The 27,177-nt window shown below is 36.4% G+C and overlaps 1 protein-coding gene across 8 annotated transcripts in view; it reads left to right on the top strand.

Annotated features, from left to right (window-relative positions):
• LOC126695538 (two pore calcium channel protein 1A-like) overlaps positions 1-27,177 on the top strand; it is a 189,160-nt gene that overhangs the window by 94,446 nt on the left and 67,537 nt on the right. For 3 of the 8 annotated variants that reach the window (XR_007646047.1, XM_050392339.1, XM_050392338.1), the window contains exons 4-17: positions 2,166-2,261; positions 3,478-3,608; positions 10,885-10,945; positions 11,380-11,546; positions 13,737-13,842; positions 14,043-14,120; positions 17,754-17,815; positions 18,677-18,749; positions 21,747-21,812; positions 21,913-22,056; positions 24,381-24,438; positions 25,777-25,884; positions 26,132-26,195; positions 26,597-26,765. The exons of the other annotated variants lie outside the window; for them this stretch is intronic. Coding sequence is in view for 2 of the 3 variants with exons in the window: in XM_050392339.1 (XP_050248296.1) it covers positions 2,166-2,261; positions 3,478-3,608; positions 10,885-10,945; positions 11,380-11,546; positions 13,737-13,842; positions 14,043-14,120; positions 17,754-17,815; positions 18,677-18,749; positions 21,747-21,812; positions 21,913-22,056; positions 24,381-24,438; positions 25,777-25,884; positions 26,132-26,195; positions 26,597-26,765 (1,383 nt within the window). In the remaining variant the exon portion in view is untranslated. The remainder of the gene's footprint in view (positions 1-2,165; positions 2,262-3,477; positions 3,609-10,884; positions 10,946-11,379; positions 11,547-13,736; positions 13,843-14,042; positions 14,121-17,753; positions 17,816-18,676; positions 18,750-21,746; positions 21,813-21,912; positions 22,057-24,380; positions 24,439-25,776; positions 25,885-26,131; positions 26,196-26,596; positions 26,766-27,177) is intronic. 8 annotated transcript variants of the gene reach the window in all.

Below are 27,177 nucleotides of genomic sequence, written 5' to 3' on the forward strand. Positions count from 1 at the left end.
TGTTTAGGAAATTAATGGGCACATAGTAAGTTGGGGCCACAATTTAGAAATTTGAATCCCCCACCTATCCCACCCTAAAGAAAATCTCTTTGAATTTTTTATTCAACCTTTTTGTAACTCTTACAGACAATGGGAATAAATATAAGAAATAAGTTGGATGGCTAGATAACGTACTTTTGATTAGAGAGAGTCTCCCCCCTTTTGATAAGTACAATTCCTTCTGGCTAGTCAATCTCTTGTGCATTTGATCTATAATAATGAAATCACATATGTGCCTTGAAGTGAGATCCCAAAGGCAAAAGTATTTCATCAAAATGGATGAGACATGTAATCCGAGATTATTTGCCAATTCCTTGACATTCATTACCTCTCTCCAGTTGGCACATTTTCATATATACTTAAATTGATCCTCAAGCCTGAAACCGCCTTGAAACAAATGAGGACGCATCTTAAATAACAAAGTTGGATTCAGTTTACATTGCAGAAGATAAGTATATCATTAATGAAAAGGAGATGGGATATCACCATTTATGCCTCGTTTTATTAATAGTAAAGACATTCAAACATCCCCTTGACACAACTTTTGCTAACATCCTTCTCATGCCTCAACCACCACAAACAATAATGGGAAAGGGGATCTCTTTGACATAAGCCGCCATTGCTATTGAAAAAACACTAGGGGTGCCATTCACCAGGATAAGAAATTTGAATGTGGAAATACAAAATGCTATACACTTCCTCTATTTTCCCCCAAAGCCACATCTTTGTAACAAATAAATCAAAAAATCCCAATTGACATGGTCATAATTCTTTTTCAGACCAATTTTGCGCAAAACCCACAGATTGTCAGATTTCAAATGACCATTTAAACATTCCTTTGCTATCAGGGTAGTGTCAAGTATTTCCAATGGAGACTGCCCCCCATTGTCATAAAAATGGTTATATTTGGATGGCTACCCCCCATTGTTTGATGTGGTGCCTTTGGAGGGACAGGAATAACCAGAGCTTTGAGGATTCTGAGAGAACTTTGCCAAATCTTAAATAATTTTTCTTTAAAACCTTGTTGGATTGGATGTCAGTAGTGCGTAGTTATTCTCTATGTTTGGTTTGTGATTTGATAGATCTTTGTAATTTGCGTACTTGATTATATGGCCCCCAGTGTTATACACCTGTATACTTCGGTGACTCTATCAGTTTGATCTCAATAAAATTCATTATTTAAAATTAAAAAAAAAAAAGATTTTGAGGAATTGCTGGATATTTATAATTGTAAGTGATGCAAATTGTGTTGGATATTTGTAACTGATGCAAATTTAAGTATCTGTCCTACGTAGCTACTATTTGGATAAGAAACTTCAATGTTTAATATGAATTCATGTTCCAAAAAACATTGCAACTAAAATTTCATTTTTTGATAAGATTTATTTTTTGATTGGTGAGTTAAATACGCTTGGTAGGTTTTGTATCCATGACATCACCGTCCAGCCACAACCCTCCAGCCAAACTTCTGAAAGAAGGAAGTTCCATTTGAGTCGATGGTCGTTGGACTTGATAAGAAAATTACAAGTGAAATTTTGATCTTTTGAAAAAGATTATGATGAATTGTTGAAAGTTTCTTTGATAATGGCAGTAAGACCTGTTTAAAAATCTGTCTTAAAGGAACAATATCCTCAGTTTGTCTTGTTTGATCAGAAGTCTCAGGTTTGATCCATTATGAGAAGGGTCTGTAGTTTGGTTATGCATAGAAAAGAATAAATAAATAAAGAGCATGGCCATTTGTTGTATCTTTGTTAATGGATGTTCGATTGTGGGTAGGTGATCATTATCAAATACTGATAACCTGTTAATGATGTTTTCTAAGGGGGCTTTTTTTGGTTATTCGATCATATTAGGTCTAGTGTTAGAAGGTGTTGATTGAATACATAGCATGTCTAGGATTTATGTTATTTATAGTCTGGTTAGTCTTAGAAATGATACATGGTGTTGAGGTGGTACATAAATCTTGTACTCGAACTACAGAATGTTTAATTTTGGGCATGTTGCTAGATCCCTAAGGTTTATTTGAGCATCTCAGCTTAGTTTTTTTGTACCACTAGTTTCCTTGGTTTGATGTATTATAGAGACAATCTTTTGCAAGTTTCATTAGTTTTTGCTTTTTTATGCAGGGCATATGTCTATTCATACTTGTGATACATACCTTCTTTCCAATTTCATATGAAGGGTACCGTCTTTATTGGAAAAGTCTTCTTAATCAATTAAAGGTACTTCCTGATTCTTTCTCGTGTAGTTATTTTCTGACTTACCAAAAAGTGAAAGAAATTGATTTCCTGGTTTTTAATTTTTACCAAGAAGCCTTTTTTGATAATCAGAACCTTCTGTATATATCTTGTACTAGGTATTTAAATTTGTGACTCAAATAACTGATAAGTTCACCAAAGAAAGTAAATCTTTCATGAGATTGACTTCTTTAGTTATTTAGCTGATGCTCTCTTAGTTGTATTATTAACCACTTATCTTTTCATGCTGCTTTAGTGGATTTTCTCTTTGGTTGTCATTCTGATCTTCTTTCACCTTTAGTTTGTATTGAAATGCTTCTAGATGTTGTTGCATTTTGGTTCATGGAATATGTTCTTAATATTGAGATGACTTAACCTCATCCTTACTTGTATTCTTCTCATCCATGTTCATATTCTTATTTTGGTTGCATTTTTTTAAGTGCACATGTTGCTTCTTGAGTGACCATTTTGCACCTTTATGCACTTTTATCATAACTTTGTTTGCATTTCTTTTGTATATTTCCAGTTCTGGAGTACTAGGTGTGCCCTGTTTTAGTAAAATCTTTACTTACTAAAAAAAATCTGATTTCTTCATATGATAGTTACTTGATGATAAATGCATATTACATGCAGTTTGAAAAAAATTAAAAGGTTAGCAAGTGGATCTAATAGAAAGAGTTCCTAGCAGGAGTTGGTTTGATCAAGGTTAAAGTATTGACCATGTAAGACAGCCTGAAATTTCCTTTGATTTATAAAAAAATTATATATTGTTTTTTCTATGATTTGGATGAAGGCCCAAAACAATGGTCTATGATTCAAGCTGTGAATAGATTGAAATGCATATATTGTTGATAATGAAAAGAAGTCTTAAGCAATGAAATATCCTTGATAGAAAGTAAAATGTAGCCTTTTGATTTCTAAATTTTCTTTCCATTAATTTTTGGATTAGTTTGAGTAGTAGCAGTAACAAAAACATCAACAGCGTCCACAATGATTGGACAGGAATAAGAAACAATGTATCTTTGAGATCATATGATCTTACGGTTTATAATGCAATTCATATGTTGACCTTTTTATATGTAGGCTAGAGAAGAAAAAAGTCTGGTGCTGACGTATATCTGATTTATCTGTTGAAAGTTCAATGTTGTGATATTCTGTTCCTTTAGTTTGATTGTGAAATTTCCATTTTTGTTTTTTTCAGGTGGCTTTGCTGTTAATTTGGGTTGCTGATATACTGGTTTATGCTCTCTATTTGTCTTCAGGGGGCTTTGATCATCTTCCTTTTAGAATTGCACCATATATTAGAGTTGTGTTTTTCATGCTGAACTTTAGGTACTGTGTGATAAAACCCTTCTTTTTTTTTTAATTACCTGTATCTTTGTATGTGTGTGCATGCCTAGAATTTAGATGTAAGGAAACACGGGCTCGTACACTGATTTTGCAGAGCTTAAGTCTTATGAACTTATACTTCCCGAGGTACATTTAAAAAGTTATGCTTTGAAATGAAAAAATTGTAGTAAGGTCCTCTAAAACAAGAAATCAAGATAGTCCTTTTTTCATGCGGAGAAAAGAAAGAGAACAAGGACAATAAGAAAGAAAAGAATGAAAATGAGGTGATAGCACAATGTGACTCCTCTACTTATGATATATAAGAGAAGAGAGAGAAGAGGAGGGAGAGAGAGATGGGAGGAGAAAAGCTCTTTCAAAATGCCAGTCAGCATTTAATTATTGTTAAGGCTGATTCTGTGTTATACTTGTGCGCGCCGGAAATGAAATTATTGGGCCTAACTTCACTTGGGCTCACAACTTATTTATGAGGTAGGTTTTAGGATTTCCTACTTTGATGAACCGAGGAATCTCCTCGGTAGTCGACGAAGCCAACGTGGCCAGCGAGTTAGCGTGTCTGTTTTGTGTCCGACCTGCCTGGGCTACCTTCACTGTCCCAAACTTGCTAATGATTTGCTTAGCTGCGCTTAAATAAGCTTTCATTCGAGAGTCTCGAGCTTTAAAGCTTCCTAGGATCTGATAAACAACTAGCCGAGAATCTGAATAAATCTCCACATCCTTCGCGCCTAGGCACAATACGGCCCTCAATTCGGCTAGAAAGGCCTCGTATTTGGCTTCATTGTTGGAGGCCCTGAATCCCAATCTGAAGGAATGCTCTAGTCGTATGCCCTCCGAGGTGATTATGACAATACCGGCTCCGGCCCCCATAGCATTCGAAGCGCCGTCCACGAACACCTTCCACGAGCGATTCTCTACATTACAGATTATCTTCCCATCGTTCTTGGGGGTGAATTCTGCAATGAAATCAGCAAGAACCTGTTCCTTCACCGAGCTTCGTGGCCTGTATCTTATGTCGAACGAACCTAACCGAGTTCCCCACTTGGCAATTCGGCCCGTGAAGTCTAATCTTTTCAACAATGACTGCAGGGGATACTCGGTGAGGATGAACACAGTATGAGCCTGAAAGTAATGCGGCAGCTTTCTCATCACATGCACCAGAGCCAACACTAACTTCTCTAAGGGCAGATACCTCGTCTCAGCATCTACCAAGGTTTTGCTTATGTAATACACTGGCTGCTGCACTCTTTGGTCCCTCAGCAATACAGCACTCACGGCGTGGTCGAACACCGAGAGGTACATGAACAAATCTTCTTCGGACTCTGGGGCCGTTAACATGGGTGCTTGCGTCAGATACTCCTTCAGGTCTCGAAAGGCCTTGTCACATTCCTCATCCCACTGAAACCCCTTCCACTTCTTCAGAAGTTGATAAAATGGTCTGCAGCGATCAGCAAATTTGGAGATGAATCGATTTAGTGCGGGTAACATCCCGGTTAATACTTGTACTTCCTTGGGATTGCTCGGCGGTCTGAGGCGATTCACGGCCTCTATCTAGTCGGGATTTGCCTCTATCCCCCGAGTAGAGATTAGGTACCCCAAGAACTAACCAGCCCTCACACTGAAAGTACACTTCTCGGCGTTCAAGCGCAACTAATGCTGCCGAAGTACCTCAAATACTCCCCGGAGATCTTCTGTATGTCGTGGTTCTTGTTTACTCTTTACCACCATATCGTCAATGTACACTTCTACCGTACACCCAATTTTCTCTTGGAACATTCTCGTCATCATCCGCTGGTAAGTGGCTCCGGCATTCTTCAACCCAAATAGCATGACCTCATAGTGATAGTTTGCATCCAGGGAAATGAATGTTGTCTTTTCTCGGTCCTCGGGTGCCAGGGCAATCTGGTAATACTCCTGAAAAGCGTCCAAGAAACTCATCCTCGGGTGCCCATATGTAGCATCTACCAATTGATCAATCTTAGGCATTGGGAATGAATCTTTAAGACATGCCCAATTTAAGTCCGTGAAATCCACACAAACCCTCCATTTACCATTCTTTTTCTTCACTACTACTATATTTGTTAACCATTCCAGGAAGAATATTTCTCTTATCACTCCTGCTTCCTTCAGCCTTCGGACATCCAAGTTTACCGCGTCAACATACTCCTTCGATGCTCTTCTTGGCCTTTGCTTTTTCGGGGAGAATGATGGGTCCACGTTGAGCTTATGGACAATGAACTCGGGATCTACGCTGGGCACTTCGTACGGACTCCAAGCAAAGACATCCACATTCTTCAAAACCTCCTCGGCACCATCTGCCCCTGTTTCTCCTCGGGGCTTCTATAATTGCTATAAAGTTGCTCTTTCGGTGGTTTCTGTTTGTCCAACCTGTTCGCCCTTCTACCTGACCGCGGCGACCAGACACTGTCTAGCCACTCGCTGGTTTCCCCGTACCGCGGCAACTCCATACTTGGTAGGAAATTTGACTTTCACGTGCAGGGTAGACGGAACAGCCTTCATTGCATGAATCCATGGCCTCCCCAGGATTGCAGTGTACGGCTAGAATGACCTGACTACTATGAAGGTCACCATTACTTCCTTGCCTTCCATATCCACCGAGAGAGAAATTTGACCTTCGGGAATCACGACTTTTCCGTCAAACGAGACTAGCGGCGTATCATATTTCACAAAGTCCTGATTCTTTAATCCGAGCCCTTCGAACAAATCTGGGTACATTACATCAGCTCCGCTTCCCTGGTCTATCATCACTCTTTTTACCAAGAAGCCGCTTATCCGTGCTGTTACTACCAACGCATCATCATGAGGTTGGATCGTCCCCTCCAAATCTTCCTCGTCAAAAGAGATTGTCTGCCGACCAACTTTCATCCTTTTCTCGGGTGATTCTCCCTCTGCGGAGGCCACCGTCAATACTCTCCTAACAGTGGCCGCACTCCTCGGGGCGGCATGGATGATCTCGATCACTCCCAACGGTGGTGGGAGGGGATTCTTTTTCTGCTGAGCACCTTGGCTGGCATCTCGGTTACCAGAATCCACCACGAATTCTTTCAAATATCCTGCCTTTACTAGTTGCCTCAGGTGATCTTTTAATACTCGGCACTGCTCAGTGGTGTGCCCTTTATCTCTGTGGTATGTGCAGTACAAGTTTTGATTACTCCGAGATGGGTCGCCCCCCATCTTGTTCGGCCACCTAAAGAACGACTCGTTCTTAATCCGATCTAGAATTTTATACACCGGTTCTTTGAACGCCACATTCACTCCTTCACTTTGCGCTTCTAATTCCTGCATCCTGAAATCCTTTTTTGGTTTTGTCGGAATAATGCCCTGTCGAGATCTACCGAGCAACAGGGCCTTCCCCTTATTCTACAGCCGATCATCTTCGAGACGCTTATACTCCTCAATACGCCTCATAAGTTGCCTCATATCCTCAGGAGGTCTCTTCGTCAGCGATTCCCGTAGTTCGGAATCTTTGGGAAGCCTCATCCTGAAGGTGCTTGCCGCAATCTTCTCATTTCCCCCACCGATCTCATTGTAAAGTTCCCAATATCGACTGGCATAACTCCGAAGGGTTTCGCCGACCCTCATTTTTATGGAAAGTAGCGCGTCCACCGGTTGCGGCACTCGGCTACACGTCACGAATCGAGCGCCGAACTCCTGGATCAACTCGGTGAAGCTGCGAATGGAACTTTTTCGTAATCCATTGAACCATCTCAAGCCGTGAAGCCAAGACTAGAAGGGAATACTTTACACATCAGCGCATTATTGTGTGCATGCAAGGACATCATGTGAATATAATGACTGACATGCTCCAGAGAGTCCATCTTCCCATCGTAGGAATTGAATGGCGGCCGTGTAAACTGACTCGGCATAGGGGCCTGTTCAATTTCATTTGAGAATGGTGACCGAGCAGCTCTTCGTAAGGCCCGGCTCATGGCGTCCATGGAGCATTATGGGTTCGCCGTTCTTCTGGTGAATCCGAGCCTCGGTCCTCATATCCACATGAACGTGAACGGTTCCGGTGCTGACGCGTCTCTTGGGAGTGCAAGTGGTTCTTGCGTCGGCGTGATTCTCTGGAAAGTGACCGGTCCCGGAATCATTGAGGACCGGACTAGCTAGAGCCCTCTTCGCCTCGATTTCCCATGTTATCATCCCTCCTTTCTCGGTTGTTTCGGTTCCTTCCCTGGCGCTGACCCCTTGCTTCCAACTCTAGATCCATCACCATTCTGCGCAACCGCTCCAATTCTCGGTCTCTACCATCATGCTGCCCGTGTCCCGAGGCACCCGACATCGTTTGGTGAGTCTGGTCTGATCCTTCTCCCAGGCCAGATTCTTCTTCTCCTCACACACGCTCCCTATCCTCATGCCTTTTCTGCCTTCTTTCTCGCCATGTGGAACCCCGAGAAGATCCTATCGATTCGCTCTCGGCTTGGCCTCCCGAACACCCTTCGGACGTTTCCCGCGTTTGAGTCTCAGTCGAACCACAGCTTCGCAGGATGGCCCCATGGTGGGCGCCAATTGTGTGCGTCGAAAATGAAATTATTGGGCCTAACTTCACTTGGGCTCACAACTTATTTATGAGGTGGGTTTTAGGATTTCCTACTTTGGGTCGTTATCGGCACAGAGACTCAAAGTGATATTCCTTCACTCTCTCACTCTTCCTCTGGTTTTTTCTCCTTTTTTCTGAACCCCCTTTTCTTCCCCAACTTCTACTATTTATAGCCCTAAGTTAGTGGGGAGGTCATGATTACTGTCATTGTTAGTGCAATCAAAGGTCCAATATTATCTGTTGTAAGTGGGTGTTTAGGTGGGAGTGGAATGCTGAGATTATGGCTTTGGAACTTAGTTCCAACTCAAGTTAATATGCCCGGTAGTGATGTTTCTTGGGAACTGCCGAGCACCTTATGGTACATCTGGACAAAAGACTTTCTTAGTTGTTCGGGAAATTTATGCCAAGCACCGGTTAGGGGACGAGATTAAAACTCGTAGTTTATGAAAGTAGTTTAAATTAGAGATTTGAAAAATGGGGTCGTGCTATTGGGCCTGAACCTAGGGCCCAATTGGGTCTGGGTACCTCGGTGCCGTACAATTCTTATACCAGAACTATTAACAGGCTTTAGAAGCCCTAGAAACAGCTAGGAACCTTCTAGAACTTTCCCAAGAAATATTATAGTATGCTAAGACTCTAATTTCCTTGACAAAGACTTCCCAAAATTAATAATCATGTCAATCTTTAATAACATACATCCCCTGTCCAGGGATCATATATCCTTGACTGAAGAATAACCAAATAAAATATAAAAACTTAATTAACTACCATGGACACTTATTCTTAACCTTTGCCTTAGCCTTAGGCTTCCAAAGAGAATATCCTTTCTTTAACCATGTTATGATTCTGCCATCACAAATGTTGCCAAATCAATTAAATAGCTAACTTAGCTCCACCTCACCTAGTTGCTAATGGACCTCAAATGCCATTCGATGTCTCTCTCCGTCTAACATCTCCCTCTTCAAGGTGAATGGTGAATCTGTTGACCATCTCTTTCTTCATTGTCTGGTCGCTAAGGATCTGTGGTCTATGATTTTGGGCTTATTTGGAGTAATTTTTGTTACGCCAAAGTCTGTTGTTGAGCTCCTAGCTTCCTGGCAAGATTGGTTTGGTCATCATCGAAATGGACATATATGGATGGTCATTCCCCATTATTTGATGTGGTGTCTTTGGTGGGAAAGAAATAGCAGATGCATTGAAGATAAAGAGAGATCCATGCTAGTGGTTTGGTCATGAGACCATTATTGGGAATGTTATCATTTTACAAGTCCTTGGAATTCAAGAGCTTTCAGTTGGTCATGTGTCCGAAGATTTGTTTCTCACTCTCTCTCCACGCCTTGGTGGACAGTACTGATTGCAATTTTGATAGGTAGGTTGCTTACCTTGAGATAGTGGTCATTAGCTTTATCTCGTGGGACATTGGTAATGGTCATTAGCTTTATCTCTATTCAAGATGCAATGGGCGGTCCCAATGAATATAGATGTTTGTGGGCTGGAAAGGGAGATCTCTTTGCCATTTGAGAAGTGTAGTTTGGGTGGTAGTTTCACTTTGTCTTATGAGGACAATTTGGTGGGAGAGAAATAACAGTACATTTCATGATTCCAAGTTTAATGGAACATCCTTATAATTCATTTTGACTGGATGCTGATCATAGGCAGATATCATTGTGATTCTCTCTTTTTTAATTTTTTGGTTGTAATTTGTTGAGGAGGATTTAATGTTTTCTCCATTTTGTACTTGTTCTACCTTTTCTACTAAGATTTTTATCACTTATTAAGAAAAAAAATTCATTGCTAGTCTTCAAGTGAATGGAGTTACAATCAAGAAGACCTAAGAGCAGTTAAATGAAAATTGAACTATGGAGTAAGGGTTATTCCTTTATAGAGCAAGATTTGGAATTGTATAAAGCTGTTTTATTTGAAGACTGTCTTTGCTTAGGACATATATGCATGTGAGGTGATAATCAATAAAAGACTGCTAGGTGAAACCTGAAGGGCAGACACAACCATCCAAATACACAAGAAATTATTGATCATATCTTTAGAGCTGAGATGATAAAAGTTTTGAAATTATACTTTGAACACATTATTCTGTTGAACTGAAAAATCTGTGAAATGGAATATGCTGATAGTTTTAGTTCTGTATCTTTGCTTTAAGGCAGTTTGTTTCTTTGGTACTAATGAATAAAGTTTTCATTTATAATCAATTCAGTGCAAAGCTCTACCCAAAAAAAAAAAAAAAAAAAAAAAAAAAAATCCAGTGCAAAGAAGTATCTTGTTAGGGTGAAATGAACTGACAAATTTTCCCAGAATCATTATGGCAATATCATGCCCCATACTTGAACCTTACCAATAGGTATAAGACTTATTCAGTTTGAGATATGCACTCAATGCTGACAGTGAAGGGTAAAAAAAAGCTTTAATACAGAGAACTCCCTGATTAAATGGAGTGGGACCTGTGATACATACTCAGAGGCCATAAATTAAGTCTTGATGGTCTGAAGGCCAGAATATTAATTAAATGCAGCTACAAACCATTGGCGACATCAAATTTTTGGGATCAGAACTTGCATAATCACTGTAGATAGCTATACATGTTACATATCATGATGTGCATGCATGTCTTTATACTTTACTTTTAACTGTTAAACAACTTATGTTAAATTAGTTTGATGTTTTCTCATTCTTTTTTGTTCGTAGGGAATTACGAGCGACCATTGACATCCTGGCTGGAATGCTTAGCACCTACTTAAACGTCTTGGTATCTTTACTATCTTATTGTTGTACATTATCTTTACTGTTGTTGAGTGTACAATTTTTTCTAGTTTATAAACAATTTGTAGAGATAAATAATCATAAATTCAATGGTGTCAAATTTGACTACATCAGTTTTACTGCATGAGTGTTCAATTGCTATTGGCAGGACTCTGTTCCTTTTGTAGATTTTATAGATGTCGTTAGTCTTACAATGTAATTTTTTAGTGGACTCTTGTCTATTTCATCTGTACTTGAAGGTCTTCTCTCTCTAATAAAATTTCATACAAGAAAATTTACTTTTTGCTTGTGACTCTGGGAGGATCGTTCACATTCATTTGCATCTGTTCCATTTTAATCCATTGTTTAGTTGTGAAAATACATACTGCTTAATGCTTTTAGTTTTCATGCTTATTGCTGACTGCTTTTCTTGAATTGCAGGCTTTAGGGCTTTTATTTCTTCTGTTTTCCAGTTGGTTAGCCTATGTCATGTTTGAAGATACCCAACAAGGGAAAACAGTATTTACTTCATATGGCACCACACTGTATCAGATGTTTGTTTTGTTCACCACTTCCAACAATCCAGATGTCTGGACTCCAGCGTACAAGTAAGTAGGAGTGATTTAGATACCTTTTTTCCTTTTATATTTTTGCAGTGTTGTTCAATTTCTGGCTTGCTATTACTGAACTGGAACATGTCCAATTATTGCTGTTCTTTGCATGAAAATAATGCGTCATTTTGAAGCTGTTAATCCCTTCTTTGATATGTCATTTAAAAAAAAAAAAAATTGTCCAATCTAATTGTACAAGGGTCTTCCATGTGGCACACTCTGTTTGTGATGGCACGACTGGTTGATTTATTACTGCAGGATCTTTTGCTATCAATAGCTGCCAGAATAGTTGACAGAGTATAAAATCTTTAGTATTGTCATCAATTTGTACAATAATGTCATTCCTAAATAATAAAGGGAAAAAACCTGTAAACTAAGCTGGAAACTGAACCAAACAGGAATCACAGCATTAGAATAAGAATCATGTCTGCTGTTACAACCTATTCCAACAACTCTGGACCCAGCTTATAACCCTCACAGAAACATAAGCTAAGATCCTTAGACACAATTACAAACTAGGAAATTCCAAAGATGTCCGTGTGTTGAATGTAAACCAACTTTCTGAATTTCTTTGGTCTCTGAACTTGGATTTTCCTGAATTTGTTGCTGCCTGTGTCGTGTATTTTCCTTTTATCTGAATTCATGCGTGTATTTACTTTAAGAACTTTCATTTGTTATACTAATTTGAATGTTGAGCATTTTCCAAGTGAAGAAACTTGCGCAGCCTTATTACTACATGATTGTTTATCTTTTCATTTATTGTGTTCTTCATGTGATTATCATTTGAGAATTAAATGATGTGCCTAGGCATCAACATGAATATTATGGTATAGAATCTAAGCAACATAAGAGAAACCCATTAAGCTGCCAAAAGATTAGATTTTAGGATACCACTGGCAGTTTTTCCTTGAAGAATTTAGTCTTGTAAAGTTATCTAATCTTGAACTGGTTCGAATCTTGTAGGTGTTTATGGTTTTTTATTACTAATGTTACTGTAGTGGTCATCTTGAGGTTGCTCCACTAGTACGAAATTGAGTGCTTTGGTAGGGAATAGTATTTTTATTATAGAATTCCAAATATTGGAGTGCTGAAACAAAATCAGAATATGACACTTGTTATGTGTAATAAATATATATATATATATATATTTTTTTTTTTGATAAGTAACCTGTTATGAGTAATATTGTTAATTAAGTTGGATGGGTGATTGTGTCATCTTCTATTGTGGAGTTAACCCTATAAATGATACATGTGTATTAGGGTTTATTAATTTTTAACCCTAAGCTTGGCATCTTGGTTTTCATGGTATTACCCACAATCAACCATTGCCGACTACATGGTATCAGAGAAACTATGTAAATTGTAATAACTTCTCTCTTTTTAGGGGTTTGAGAATAGAATTTCCGTCTTGAAGGTCAAATCTCCTTATGGATTGCATTTACTAATTTTTACATTAAGCTTTATTTGTTCATGTAATAAAGGGTGTTTTAAAGTCCTACTCCTTGGAAAGCTATTTCCATATTGTTTGTAGGGTTTCTAGCAGGAAGGAAATAGCCAGACTTTTGAGAGTATCTAGCTATCTCAATATAAGCTCCCCCTCCCTGGTATAAACTTAAAATTTGTTTGATTGGCTGTTTGCCTTATGTGGTATCCTTTTTCTGCTTTTTTGGACTTTTTAAATTTAGGATTATACCCTTCTTTGGGGAAATTCCGTATACTTGCCTTGCACTGAATTTTTTGTCCATTTTTTCCATTTATAGTTTCATAATTCATTAAATGTGTCCAGGAGTAGAATGATTAGTACATATTTAAGATGAGAAAAGTCAGCAGTCGGGGTGGTTAGTGTAGGTCAACAACCTGGAGGGTATCAAAATTTGTTTCAAAACCTTGAGGGAAGTCCTGTCTTATTATGGTAAAATGTGCCATTGTTACTCTTCAAAACATCAGAAGGCTTTCTTTAATTTGCCCACCCTTTTGTCCTTTTAAAAGCACTTATAGTCCCCTAGCATTTCCGGAAGTTTTATTATTGCTTTTACTTGTTCTATTTCCACATTTATGTAATTTCCTGGGGTCTTGTTGGAACCATGTCACATCTCCATGGTATTTCTCTATTTTGAAGTCTTGAAATTTCTGTTGATGACATATAAACCTTGATCTAATGTATCATCAATTTATTTTGTCTTGAAGGGCTTCACGTTGGTTTTGTCTGTTTTTTGTTCTTTACATCCTATTGGGGGTTTACTTCATCACCAGCTTGATTCTTGCTGTTGTATATGACAGCTTCAAAGATCAGGTATGGTTTATTTCATCTTCTTAAGCTGCCTCTAAGCATGGACAATAAGACTCAGCTATTGTATCTGTGTTCATCTATTCATTTCAGCTGCTGGAATGTTTTTTACTACTTAATGTTCAAGAAACAGCTATGTTTAGTTTCTTCTTGTTTCCTCAAGAAAGAATACAAATGCATATGTTCACATCACTTATTTGTTGTAGCTTGTAAAACAAGTTTCTGTGATGGACTCTACAAGGAGACGAATCCTGGAGAAAGCTTTTAATCTCATAGATAAAGATGTAAGAACGGTTGTCTCTACAGGCTAAATCTTCTCTAAGCATGCTTCAACAACAAGCTTTTCCAATTTTCTTGATCTGCTTCTTTTGAATGATATGTCTTGCTTATGTCTTTGATTAAAAGTTTCATCTCTGTACTTTGTTTTTGACTTTGAGACAATCCTATTTAGATGGTACTCTTTATACCTTTTTGATAAGTTAATAGTACTCTTTAAATCTTAAAAGGAATTTTTGCTTCCAGACTAGAGGGAGATATATTCTTAGTTAAATACAAAAGAAAATAATATTTGTCTTATGTCTTCTTTGAAATAACATCACCGGAATCATAATGTTCAAGGGCTTGGATTATATGTAATTTATATAATTTTATGGAGTGTTGTGGAAAACAATTAGCTGCTATCAGGAAACAGACCAACAATTTAATTTGAGCTCATGGATGGTTAGACACATTAACACTAACACCCTTCTTTACATGAATTACTGCTTGACGGAAGTGAAGGAGTGAGCAGGCCTTGCACATGTAGAACAAAAGTAATTAATCACGGGTGGAGATTAAGGATTTCCAATCTATCAGTTTGATTACTGGGGTTTATAAGATCCTTGTTTGAATAGGTTGAAAATGGTGCTAGACAAGAGGGTGTCAGAACCCCAAAATGCCTTTGTAAGAGGGAGATAGATTCTGGACTCGCTATTGATTACCAACGAATGTTTAGATAGTTACATAAGGTACAGCATACCGGGGGTTTTGTGCATGTTAGATTTGGAGAAAGCCTACAATCATGTGCATTGGAATTTCCTCTTGTATATGCTTCAGGGACGTGGGTTTGATTCTAGGTGGAGGAAGTGGATTTTTCCCTAGTTTGTTTTTCAATGCTTGTGAATGGAATCTCAAGTGGCTTTGTTCAAAGCTCACAGGCTGAGACAGGGAGTGCCTTTATCCCCTTTTTTGTTCATCATTGTGATGGAGGCACTTAGTAGGTTGTTGGAGATAGCAGGGGGAGGCAATTGCACATCAAGGTTTTTAGTTGGTGACCTTTTTACTAATCAATTAATCATCTCACATCTTCTATTTCTGGATAATACTTTGATCTTGTTTGGGTCTCATCCACAGCAATTGTGGCACTTGAATGCAATTTTTGTGTAGTTTCAAGTTATATCTGAATTGAAGATAAATTTGGGGAAATCCGAATTGGTTCCTGTTGGTGATATGTCCGATATTGAAGCTTTGACCAGTATTTTGAGATGCAAGGTAGCTTAAATTCCCATAACATATTTGGGTCTTAGGTTCCACTTTCAAAGAAAAATCTGTGTGGAATAGCGTAATGGAGAGGTGTTTGGCTGGTTGGAAAAGAATGTACCTTTTCAAGGGGGGTTGACTTACTTTGATAGAGGGCACTTTATCCAACCTTCCTACTCTAAATCCTTTTCGGATATGGTATATTCTGGATTATTGAGACGAGGTGGAGTGGATAAGCTAATGCTAGAATCCTTTCACTGGAGGTTTTTTGAAATTAGATCCTATAAGGTGTTACACTCCATAGCTCAACGGTCTTTTCCATGGAAGAATCTGTGGCAACCTAAAAGTGCTAACAAAGGCCAGTTTCTTCCTTTGAGAAGTAGCATTGGGGAAAATCTTAACTACTGATAATTTGCAAAGGCATTGGATAGTTGTGATTGATTGGTGTTGTATGTGTATAAGAGGGATGGGGAAACTACTGATCATTTACTTCTATATTGCCCTATTGCTAGAGAGATGAGGAATATGGTATTTTCACTATTTGAGATTGAATGGGTCATGCCAAGAGGTGTTGGGGAGCTCCTAGCCAGTTGGCCTAGCAAGTTTAGCAAGCATAGCAAAGCAGTGATTTGAAACATGATCCCTTATTGCCTCATGTGGGTATTTGGTGGGAGGGGAACGCTCAGACTATTGAAGGGAGTGAGAGATCGATTCCTGACTTGAAGAAATTATTCACTCAAAAAGAGTTTTGAGTGAATAATTTCTTCAAGTGTTTATACTTTGCTTCTTTGTCTGATTGACTTGATTGTTGTACTTTTCATGCATCTTTTTGATTGACTTTTTGCTGTGTTTGTAGCACACTGTCTATGTATGTGGGTTCGTTTTACTCTTTCGTTTTACTTTCAATAAAGTATTATTAGTTATCAAAAAAAGAAAAGAAAATAATTATGAGTGGGGAAGTTTGGATGACAGGTCCTTCTTGCCTAATGTGGTATATTTGGCAAGAGCGAAATCCCCTTACTTTTGAGGGAAAGGAATTTCCCTTGCCACATCTCAAATTTCTCTTTTTAAAAACGTTATATGAGTGGATTTACAATTCCTATACCCTCTCCATGACTACATTCATGGGCTTTTTAGATGATTTACCTTTCCGCTGTTCAGGTTTTTATTTTTTATTTTTTATATTTTAAATGCTCTGTTTCTTCTTGTTTTTCTGCCATTCTTTTGTATACATCCCTGTAATAGGATAGTGCTTTTTTAATGAATTTCTATTACTTATATATATATATATATATATAAAAGCTTTTGAAGAAATTTTATTTGAGCCCTCAATAGCCTCTTGTGTTATCCTTTGTGCTTATAGAAGTACCTCAACATTTGAGGTTAGGAGTTCAAAGTTCGAAGCACCCTGTGTTTCACTGGTATAACATTTAGATTTAAGGATAAGGTAACTCTTTCTGCCATGTGCAATGACAAATAATGAATGCCCTGGTATAGAGTGAGTTTCAAAATTGAAGGGAGCAAAAGGGCAAGAGGAAGGCCCAAGAGGAGATGGATAGATTCAAGAGGCCGTGCTAAAATACAATTTCCAAGAATCTGATAGAGGATGTGGCTCTAGTTAGAGCTGATGATTACCTTGGTAGTCTTTTTAGGTGAGTTGAGTTGAATGTAAGATCCTAAATGCTTATGAAAGCTAAATGAATGGTACAGAGTGCCCAGTCACTTGATGATGAAACTTTGGGATAGTGTTTCAGAAAACTATAGTTAAAACAGAAGGAAGAAAAAATTGGTGGATGTCATGCCTTGGAACTGGATATTCTATTTTCTTTGACAAGTGTTGATTTTCGTGAGTGATAATGCTGGAGGTGTTTGAAAGACATTTATTTTGAAATTGTCACAACAGTCTATTTCCTAGCCAGAAATAAATGGTAGGAGAGGCATGCCAATCTCAATTACAAATTTTAAATTAAGAGTTTATTTTGAGCCTTGTTTGTGGCTGTAGTTGATGGAGCTCAGGAAAAGGTTTCATGGAGTTTATTGAATGACATTGTTTATCTAACAAGTTTGTGTATTGTATGAAAGACAATTGATAACACCTGTTGAATCCATTGACATATCAATAGACATTAACATGATGGTGCTCTCTAAATTTATAGTATGTATGAGTTCATTTTTAGATTGAATGAGTTATAACACCCCCACCCAAACCCCCCGTTTTTATTTTTCAAAATGCAGCCCTTGTGCTGTCATCCTTGTTTCATGGCATCATGGCTTCTTTTTTTATTTTTTTTATCATAATGATTTTGGTTAGTTTTTTATACATTTAAATATAGTTGCATTTGTTATTGTTGACGTTACATTTTTATTTATTTTTTTGCCCCATTTTTGTGCTTTAACAGAATCATGGATTTCTTGATAAAGAGCAATGCATTCGACTGTTTGAGGAACTGAATAAGTACAGGTATTAATGGCACCACTATCTTTAGCATGATTTACTAGTTATTTTCTTTTATCGTACATTGTTGAATGTTTTCTGAAATTCTATTGGTTAATAGGAAGAAATGAAAGGCTCCGTGTCACTGAACATGGCCCTACGCAAAATAGCCTTCTCTCTTAAATAAATAAAAAAAAAGGTTTCGGGATACAATGACACCCTAAAAAGCATATGGGGCAATGGAATTTTATACAGACGTCTGGTTTTGACTTTTTGATAATATTTTTTCACTTTGTGTTGTATCTCTTCTGCTCGGAACTTCTTTCTTTCATCTTTTACTAGAGGGATGTGTGAACATTGCATGCCAGTAGAAAGTAGATAACCCAAAAAGTCTGGCTGTGGGCAGGAAAATATATAGTATGTTAATTCAATGTTTTTAAAATTGCTGCAGGTGGGAACCATAAGTTCTTTGGAATCTACTATACTGTCCTTGGGTATTTTCGTAATAAGTCAATCAAGGTTACCTATGTTAGTTAGACTTTAGTAGTCTATATAACATGGTGTTGGAATCTTTTTGAGGAGGATTATTTTGATGAACAAAATTTCAGTTGAAATCATCCCAATGGTCTAGTGCCGACTCTAGCCAACCCTAAATGCTGACTCTAGCCAACCCTAAGTGCTGACTCCAACCAACCTTAGGTGCTGAGTCTAGAAGTTTTCTCATGCTAGGTGCTGATTACTAGAAAGTCTAGGTGCTGACTAATAGTTTCTCTATCTTTATGTTTCTATTTATTTACTTTTGTCGTTGCATCGTTCTGGTTTGTGCCACATCACTTGTGATGTTGATTTTGTGAATCTTGATGGATGTCTTATATATATTTTTTGTAGGACTTTGCCAGAAATATCAAGAGAAGAATTTGAGTTGATATTTGATGAGCTGGATGATAGTCATGATTTCAAGGTATGTCCATTTACTTAAGCTCTTGGTTAGACTAAACTAAATTCTAGTGATATTTATTTTTATTTTTTATTAGTGTTCAAAACTTTTCTTTGTCATTTGTTTGAACAATCCATCATTGGTGTAAAAAAATTTCATTTAGTCATTTTGCTAAATTTAATCATTTTTGTTTTTGGTGTCATGGATATGTTTGCTAGCAAATGTATACAGCACCTAATAATGCACATAAGACTTTGATATTTAGTTTGTAATTTTTATGAATATAAGGAAGAATACACTTTGGTTGTAGAGTGCTTCTTGTATTTCATAACAAGCAGATTTTGTTTCCATTTTAGGCAAGATAACATCCTTGCCTCCCATATCTAGAAATATATAGTAGGATGGCATTTGGTTTGGGTCATCTTTCAAGATTCCTTATTGGAATGCAAATAGCTCAAGGGAATTTGTATCCCCATAAAACCCCACTTCTATAGGAATATGGATTTACTTGAAAAAATGTGGGTAATCACATTCCCAAGAAAAGGATAGTTATCTTTTTTTTTTTTTTTTTTGGATAAGTAAGAAAAAAAGGAAACTTTTTTTTACAGAAGTGACAATGATACCCCATTTAATATTCTCTGACTATCCAAAGTATAACTTTTTCATCTTACACATTCGCCCTCCTATCTTTTCATTATCTGTCTGATTTGTTGCTTTGCCACTCTCTCTCTCTTCTAGTACACGATTGCTTGACCGTTACCACTGTGGTGAGTATTGCTCTTCCATGCCTAGGTTTTCTTTAATCCGTTGCATTTTTTACGTTTTAGATTTGCTATGATATCTCAATTTTGATAACCTTTTTGGGAAGTATGCATGGCCTAGACTTCAATTTTGAGAACCAACTTCCATAACCCATTGTAGTCTTTCTTGCATTGTCTACTTTTGGGACAAATGTATTTTGCTCGAGTTATTATTTTAGATCATTTTTATTTTATAATATAATAGGGATAGAGAATGTGAGATTTACTTTTTTTGGTTTAATTTTGTATTCTGTTGTTTTTACTGTTGGTTCCTAGACAATATTTTGCATCTAAATATTAATGCACCTTATGCTCAAAAACCTAAATGCTGGGGGCATATCCACCCCCCCCCCCACCCCCAAACCCACCCCCTTTTAGGAACTTTGTTTATTTTTAGTGCTTAGTAACCATATCAAATTCTTTTATTAAAATTATTAGTTGCCTAGACATCCAAATAAGTAAAAAAAAGGTGATCCTTAAATACGTTCTAACCTTATGATAGAGTTTCATTATCCATTCTTGCCTAGACCCTAGACATCGAGAATTAACACTTTGCTATATGTATTGATCTCTAGCCTTTTCTGATTACTGATTAGTGGTAGGACCTAAATTTTTCTATTTTGTAATAAGGATTAAAATGTGTAAGGAAAAAGTTAGAGACAGAGATGTCACTTTCCCTTGTCTGGTATTGGGGATGGAAGCCTGGAAGAAGGATGAAACTTGCCCTTGATTGTTAGAAGAGAATTATTATAAGGAAGAAAGAGAATTTTAATTATTATTATACCTAGGGGTGTTCGCAGTGCGGTGCGGTGCGGTTTTGGGCCATTTTTAGCACCGCACTTTGCGGTGCGGTTTAGCTAAAATCATAACTGCACCGCACCTTATTTTTGCGGTTACATGTGTGGTGCGGTGTGGTGTGGTGCGGTTTAGAGTTTAACCATAATCATAACCGCACCGTACCTCATTTTTGCAGTCACATGTGCGGTGCTATATATAAGATGAGATTTGAAGTTGGTATATTTTTCAAATTTTGGGCATTTCCTACCCATCCCAAAACTAATTTTTCCCTTTTTTTGGCCAAGTTTTAAATTATTTAGCTAGTTTTTCTTTATTTTGGATTGACTTTTCTAGTCAACACTTGCTAGGGTTATCAAACTTTTTTTTTTTTTGAAAACTAAGGTTATTAAACTATTAACAATATATTTAATATTAAAAATAAATAAAATATATTAATATATAGAGAGGGTGCATTGCGGTTTGTGCGGTTTTCTTATTATAAAATTGCAAACCGCACTGCACCCTGTGGTGCGGTGCGGTGCAGTGTATTGTTACATGCGGTGTGGTGCGGTTATGCTATTTTGCGGCGGTTTTTGCGGTTTGTATGGTTTATGTGGTTTGGTGAACACCCCTAATTATACCCTTGTATTAATTTTTAATTTTTTTGATATATGATGCAGATAAATTGGTGAAATTGCAAAGACCCTTTGTGTTCATCTCATTATTTGGCCTCCCCATAATAAATCCAAAAGGAATATTTAATTCTGAAGAATTATCCTTTTGTTTGAGTAAGGTAATCTGAGTCTGTGTTAACAGAGATCAGATAGGATCCTACTGTGATCCTCGATCTCTTCCTGAATTTTGGATCTATTGGATGATACATAGTGGGGATAGGTGAAACTTATTCATTCTTTTTTTCCCCAACTACAAAACATGAAAACTAGTTATCTACTAATCTTTCTTTCTTTCTGTTTGCTTTATTCACTGTTCTTCCTTCCTAACATAGAGGCTTCAATAAAATAAAATTTTGACACCCTACTATTAAATTTTGATCTTCTAGTTGTGCTGGAAGGGTAAAGAAAATAGTGTGATAACTCAACCTGCTTCATCATTCACACAAGTCTACCATTTGCTTACCACTGCATGACCCTTTTTGCCTTTGCTTGAGATTCAATGTTCTCACATTATTTATCTTTCAACAACAACAATTCTAGAATGCAAATCATTACAAGTGGTAAACAGATTATTTTTGGTCAACAGGATTACAAGTAGTGCAACCTAATAATATGAAAGAACAACAAAATTTGGTTTTTCTTTTCCTTGTATTTTAAACTGTTTTTTTACTAGAGATGGACATTGTAGAAGAAAAATGTTATGGTTACTATCATTTGTTGTATGTGTATTTTTCTGATTTGTTTGCTGAACTTCATCTTTTGACTTGTAGATCAACCTAAATGAATTTTCTGACCTTTGCAATGCCATTGCTCTAAAATTCCAGAAGGAAGAGTGTGTAAGTCTGAAATGCCCTAGATCTGAAACATCAGTAAGCTTCTTTTTGAGTGACAAAGAGCTTTATATTGCATCTTTGATACTATGTATTTTGGTTGCAGGAATCTTGCTTTGAATATTTTCCATCAGTCTACAATTCACTCTGCTCTAAAAAGTTGAAAGGCTTTGTGCGAAGTCCTAGATTTGGATATATTATATCCTTCATTCTCATACTGAATCTGTTTGCTGTTATTGTGGAAACAACGGTATGACCTCTATTTTAATAGAACTGGTGCTTTACATTTGCCACCATGGCATGGTCAACATATAGGGTTCATTGCCTTGGATTTATTTGATATTTATGAATTAAAGTTTGCTTTAGTATTCTTGTTTGATGCCTTTAGTGGTATGATCTTAGTGCTTATGAATAAACTTGCATTCACTCAATAAGGATGTAATTTCTAGATGCTATTTGTTGTCAAAGTTCATCATTGTGGTGTAAAAATAATTTATTTTTCCATCACTGCATGTTTCAAATGAAATAGAATTCAAATGGTCATAATTATTTTTTTGTGGTGTTTGTCATTTGGTTCTTGATTGGCTTTCCCAGCCCCCTTCCCCTACCCCATACCTGAGGGGACCCCTTTTAATTATTCCATGCAAATGGAATTGAGAACATTTTCAACAGGCAGCAGCTTTCGGGGATCTTTATTAACTGCCCAAATGGGAAAGAGGAATTTACAATTTTTTGAGACAGATGCAACTGTCAATTTTATTATGGACATAGAGTGTTAACACGTCTCTGTGAATTTATTATTTTGAGTATGTATATTATTCTTTGTTTTAGGGTTTTATACTGGCAAAATAACCGTAGATACTAAAGATAATGAGATAATAATGAGGATGATGATTGCTATGAGTAGTGTTTACATAGGGCACATTTCGCACACTAAATGGAGTTACAACAATGATGATAATCTTTATTACTAGAAATAAAAGATGTTGTAATAAAATAACTAAACAAATTCATATATTTGATTGTAAGTTGTAACATTAGGAAATATCTTAGTTATTCAATTATTTTTCCTAAAAAGGAATAATTTTTAAATTTGAGAGAGGTTATTTTTTTATTATTTTTTATTTATGTAATTATTATGTGTATATGGAAAGTTTTTATATTTATAAATATATTAATTTTAGAAATTATTACACCTAGTCACCTACTAAGGAAAAACTATTACAACCCGTTTAGAGATGAAAGTTATTCCTCTTTTTAAAAAATAGTCATTCATAAAGAATGACTATTCTTTGTAATAAAAACATAACTAAACTATAGAATAGATAAACCATAAGAATAATTATTACATTACAGTGTCTATTACAATCTACCAAACATACCCATAATAAGGGGTAAATGTGTAATAATGTACTAAGGTTGTTAACAAGAAGTAAATGATGATGATGATGATAATAATTTGCAAGTTTCTTGGAAAAATTGTATTACATCCTCATAATTCTCCATATTCCTAGGATAGTTGGTGAATTTTTACTTGTTTCTACAAATTAATAAACAAGTTGTAAGCGTCATGACATCAAGTACTGATCATGCCATTTTCAGCTGAAGCGTCCTTTAAATTGTACTCCTTTTTTGGCCTAGATTGCAACGAGTTTGCAGCTTGAGTTGCCCATGATTACAGTGCTGGGTAATTCTTTTTCCCATATTTTGTCAGCTGTGGATGTGTCACTGTTGAATGATTAAATCCCAGACCCCACAACAATCGAGTCTTAGAAGAGGAATGCTTTTACATGTTAACTAACAAAGGCACCTAGTTAAGTGCTAATTGCACATATGATGTCAGAAATATTCTACCAGTCATTTTTGTCAATTGATTCTGGGTCAACATCCTGAATGATGTTAGTGTTCCAGATTTATTTACCTTAAGAACAGCCATTTCCACTACTCTTTACATGTCATCATTTTCAGTTAGGTTTTAGAATAAGAAAATTGATGATACGTCTACCGTCTGATACCTGGTCTATTTGGTTTCAAACTATAATACCAATGTCCATTCTTTAGGATGATGAAAGGCTCTAGCACACTTACTAAAGTGAGAGATGAGGTCATTAATAGGGATATTTTGGCATTAAAAGGAAAGTAATATTTCCCTAACATTCTCAGAAAGGAGTGAGGAAACCTTTCTAATCAATGTTGAGAGGGAGACGGAGAGAGAGAGCCCATTAATATGAATCTTTTGGCATTAAATGAAAAGTAATATTTCCCTCTAACGTTCTTAGAAAATACTGAGGAAGCCTGTCTAATCAATGCTCCATTAATGGAGATACTCTTTGACCTTCTTGCAAGTCAAAACAAAAAATCTGACAGAACCAAGAATCAAATATTTAAATTCATTTCTTGAACACTTTGATACTCAATGGCACTCCAAACTATTAATAGAGTTGTTTTTGTAATAGAGTTGTGCTTTTGGTTTCTTGATTATTGGATCCAGAACAATTAATTGGCAAGTGGCTCATGTATCTTTATCCTGACATTTATAAATCATGCTAATGTGGAACGCTTATTTTGTTGCAGCTTGATATAGAAAATAATTCTGCTCAAAAGGTGTGGCAAAATGTAGAGTTTGTCTTTGGTAAGCGCTTGCTGAGGATCAACTTATCTTCATATGTACATGTGTGAATTATTGCTAAACTAACAATCTATAGTCTAAAGATGTTTATGGTGAGCTTCTGAGTTGATGCAAGTCTAGCATTTGCATATCTGTAGATTCAGAAAGTTAAGACAACATAGATTTTTCAGCCACTATTCATGGTTGGCTGCTAAAATTGTCCATTAAAGGATTTTCGTTGTTACAATTAGCTTAGTGGATTAATATATTAAAAAGGCAGTTAGTGACCTTGGTAGTTATGTCAGTGATGAGAGCTTGAAATGATCCATCATAACTATGTATATATTCAATGATTGAGATGGTCAATTCAGTTCTAACCATCAGCATTGATGTTTGGAACCAATATTGATGGCCTTCCTGAATGTTGATACCTTTTTAGGCACAAGCCGGAAGCATAAGTGTATTATATTTGAACCAAGGCTATGCTTAGGGTCTTTTAGATCACATGTGAGGGAAAGTGCAACATATGAATGCTAGATGAGAAACACACTGAAGCATGACAAGCCAGAACTTCGGAACAATAAAATTAAAATAAAGGATAGGAACCTAGGAATCAGCTCCTAGGCTTGCTTGGAGTCAGCACCATGTGAGAAAAAAAACCACTAGGAGTCTGCACCAAACAAAAAACCAAAAGAAACTTTCATTCATTGAAATCGCATCTCCTTGAAAGGAGTACAATAGTTTGCTTATATAGGAATACTACATCCTAATTCTAATTAGCATAGGAGACCCTACTTATTGAATGATAGAAGTACACTAAGATTTAAATAAAAATACTAATTAACCTAATTGAGTTCTGGGGCCTAAATAAAATAAAATTTTAATTAATTTCTAAAAAGAAATAAAACTAAAACAAAATAAATTGTTGCTTGTGGTTCCCGCATCATCAACACGCACACACATGCTCAGGCAAAGGAGCATTCTAAATAATAGCTAAACTTATTGATGGCAGTGTTTGCAGTCTCTATTGCTGCTAGACTGACTATTAGACTTATTGATGCATGCTCGCTTAACAGGAAATACTTGATAATCTTGGGTAACAGTCTTCGGTAGTGATGGCAAGTGAAAAAGTAACTACTATACATGTTCTGACTTGGGCTAGAAGTTTGTTTTCTGCTTTGAGAGTTTTCAGTGTTGGTACTCCTTTAGAAATGTTGTACTTATTAACTTGCTCTTTATTACCTGTTTGGTCTCATTACTCCAAATTATGTGTGCTATATAGACTAATCTTAGTTTCTGTTTCTGAAATTAATAGGTGGCTTTTTCTTCTTCTTTTTCTTATTTTGTCTTTTTATCCCACAGGATGGATATATGTGCTGGAAATGGCTTTAAAAATATATTCATTTGGATTTGAGAATTATTGGAGGGATGGTCAAAACCGCTTTGATTTTATGATCACTTGGATAATAGGTAATCAGATTGGAAAATAACATCCCTTTGTAGTACTATTTATTGCAATTTCTTTACAAATCAATCTTATAGGCATCATAACAATATTGCTAAATTCGATAAATGGAATTGGCTATAGAAACAACTTTTGCTATTGCTAATTGGCCCTTTTGATTATTATATGGAATAAACATCATTTACTTCTTTGGTTTGTGTTATTCTCTGTTCCATTTATATTACTATTGATTGATGATTCTTATGTCTACAGTTATTGGAGAAACCTTGACTTTTGTGGCCCCTCAAGGACTTACTTTCCTTTCCAATGGCGAATGGTAGGGAATATTTTTCTTAAAAATATTTTTCTTCTTTACATGAGAGTTCGTCATTTTACCTCACTGTGTTTGTCCTAACTCTTTGCTATTGAGTTTTTACATAATATGAAAATCTTTGAAGAATATAAGTTTCTTAGTCTAGGCATGATGACAATTTTTTGGATGATCTTTACATGACCTCCCCATTGACTTCATCAAATTGCTCTCAATGTAGGACACTTCTTAATGATATTTACAAGTTTCTTATAGGAAAATACCAATGATCATACCACAGACCTGTGTTTCCTTTGAAGTCCACAGAACATTAAGCTGATAAATTTGATACAGGAATTTTATGGTTTATCATAGCTTTTAAAGCACTTCCTCATCTACAATTATTTCTCCTTTGTTAATGTTAACAGGATTCGCTACCTTCTCCTCATAAGAATGTTAAGATTGATAAGGCTGCTGATGTACGTCAAGCGTTACCGTGCCTTCATTGCCACTTTCATAACCCTTATACCAAGTTTGATGCCATACCTTGGAACCATATTTTGTGTCCTATGTATTTATTGCTCTCTTGGTGTACAGGTAAATTCTTTTCTCCTGCTTGCTTTCAAAGAGAGTAATTGACTAATATAAAGATGCTCTTCTTCTTTCTTCACCAATCCGTGCTTCCCTATTATATTAAATGGAAGTACGTGGAAAATGTCTAACCTGTACTTACACAATTTTCTTCAGCATATGTTTGGAAAAACTCAAGTTTCTGTTATGTGTCTTCACAGATTTAAAATTTAATATATAGTGTGGGTGGTCAATTTTATACCTAATTGATTTAGACCTAGTTTCAAAAGTTCCATCAGTCACATTTTGAAGGTTGATAATTCTAATTTATAGGTCATTATTTGATACAGCATGTCTTTTAGACATCTGATAGCCATATCCATGTATAATATTGAATATTTCGCCATTTATGTTACTGTTAAAGCATTCTCCAATTTCT

The sequence above is a fragment of the Quercus robur genome, chromosome 8 (genome assembly GCF_932294415.1).
Source record: "Quercus robur chromosome 8, dhQueRobu3.1, whole genome shotgun sequence".
NCBI lineage: Eukaryota > Viridiplantae > Streptophyta > Magnoliopsida > Fagales > Fagaceae > Quercus > Quercus robur.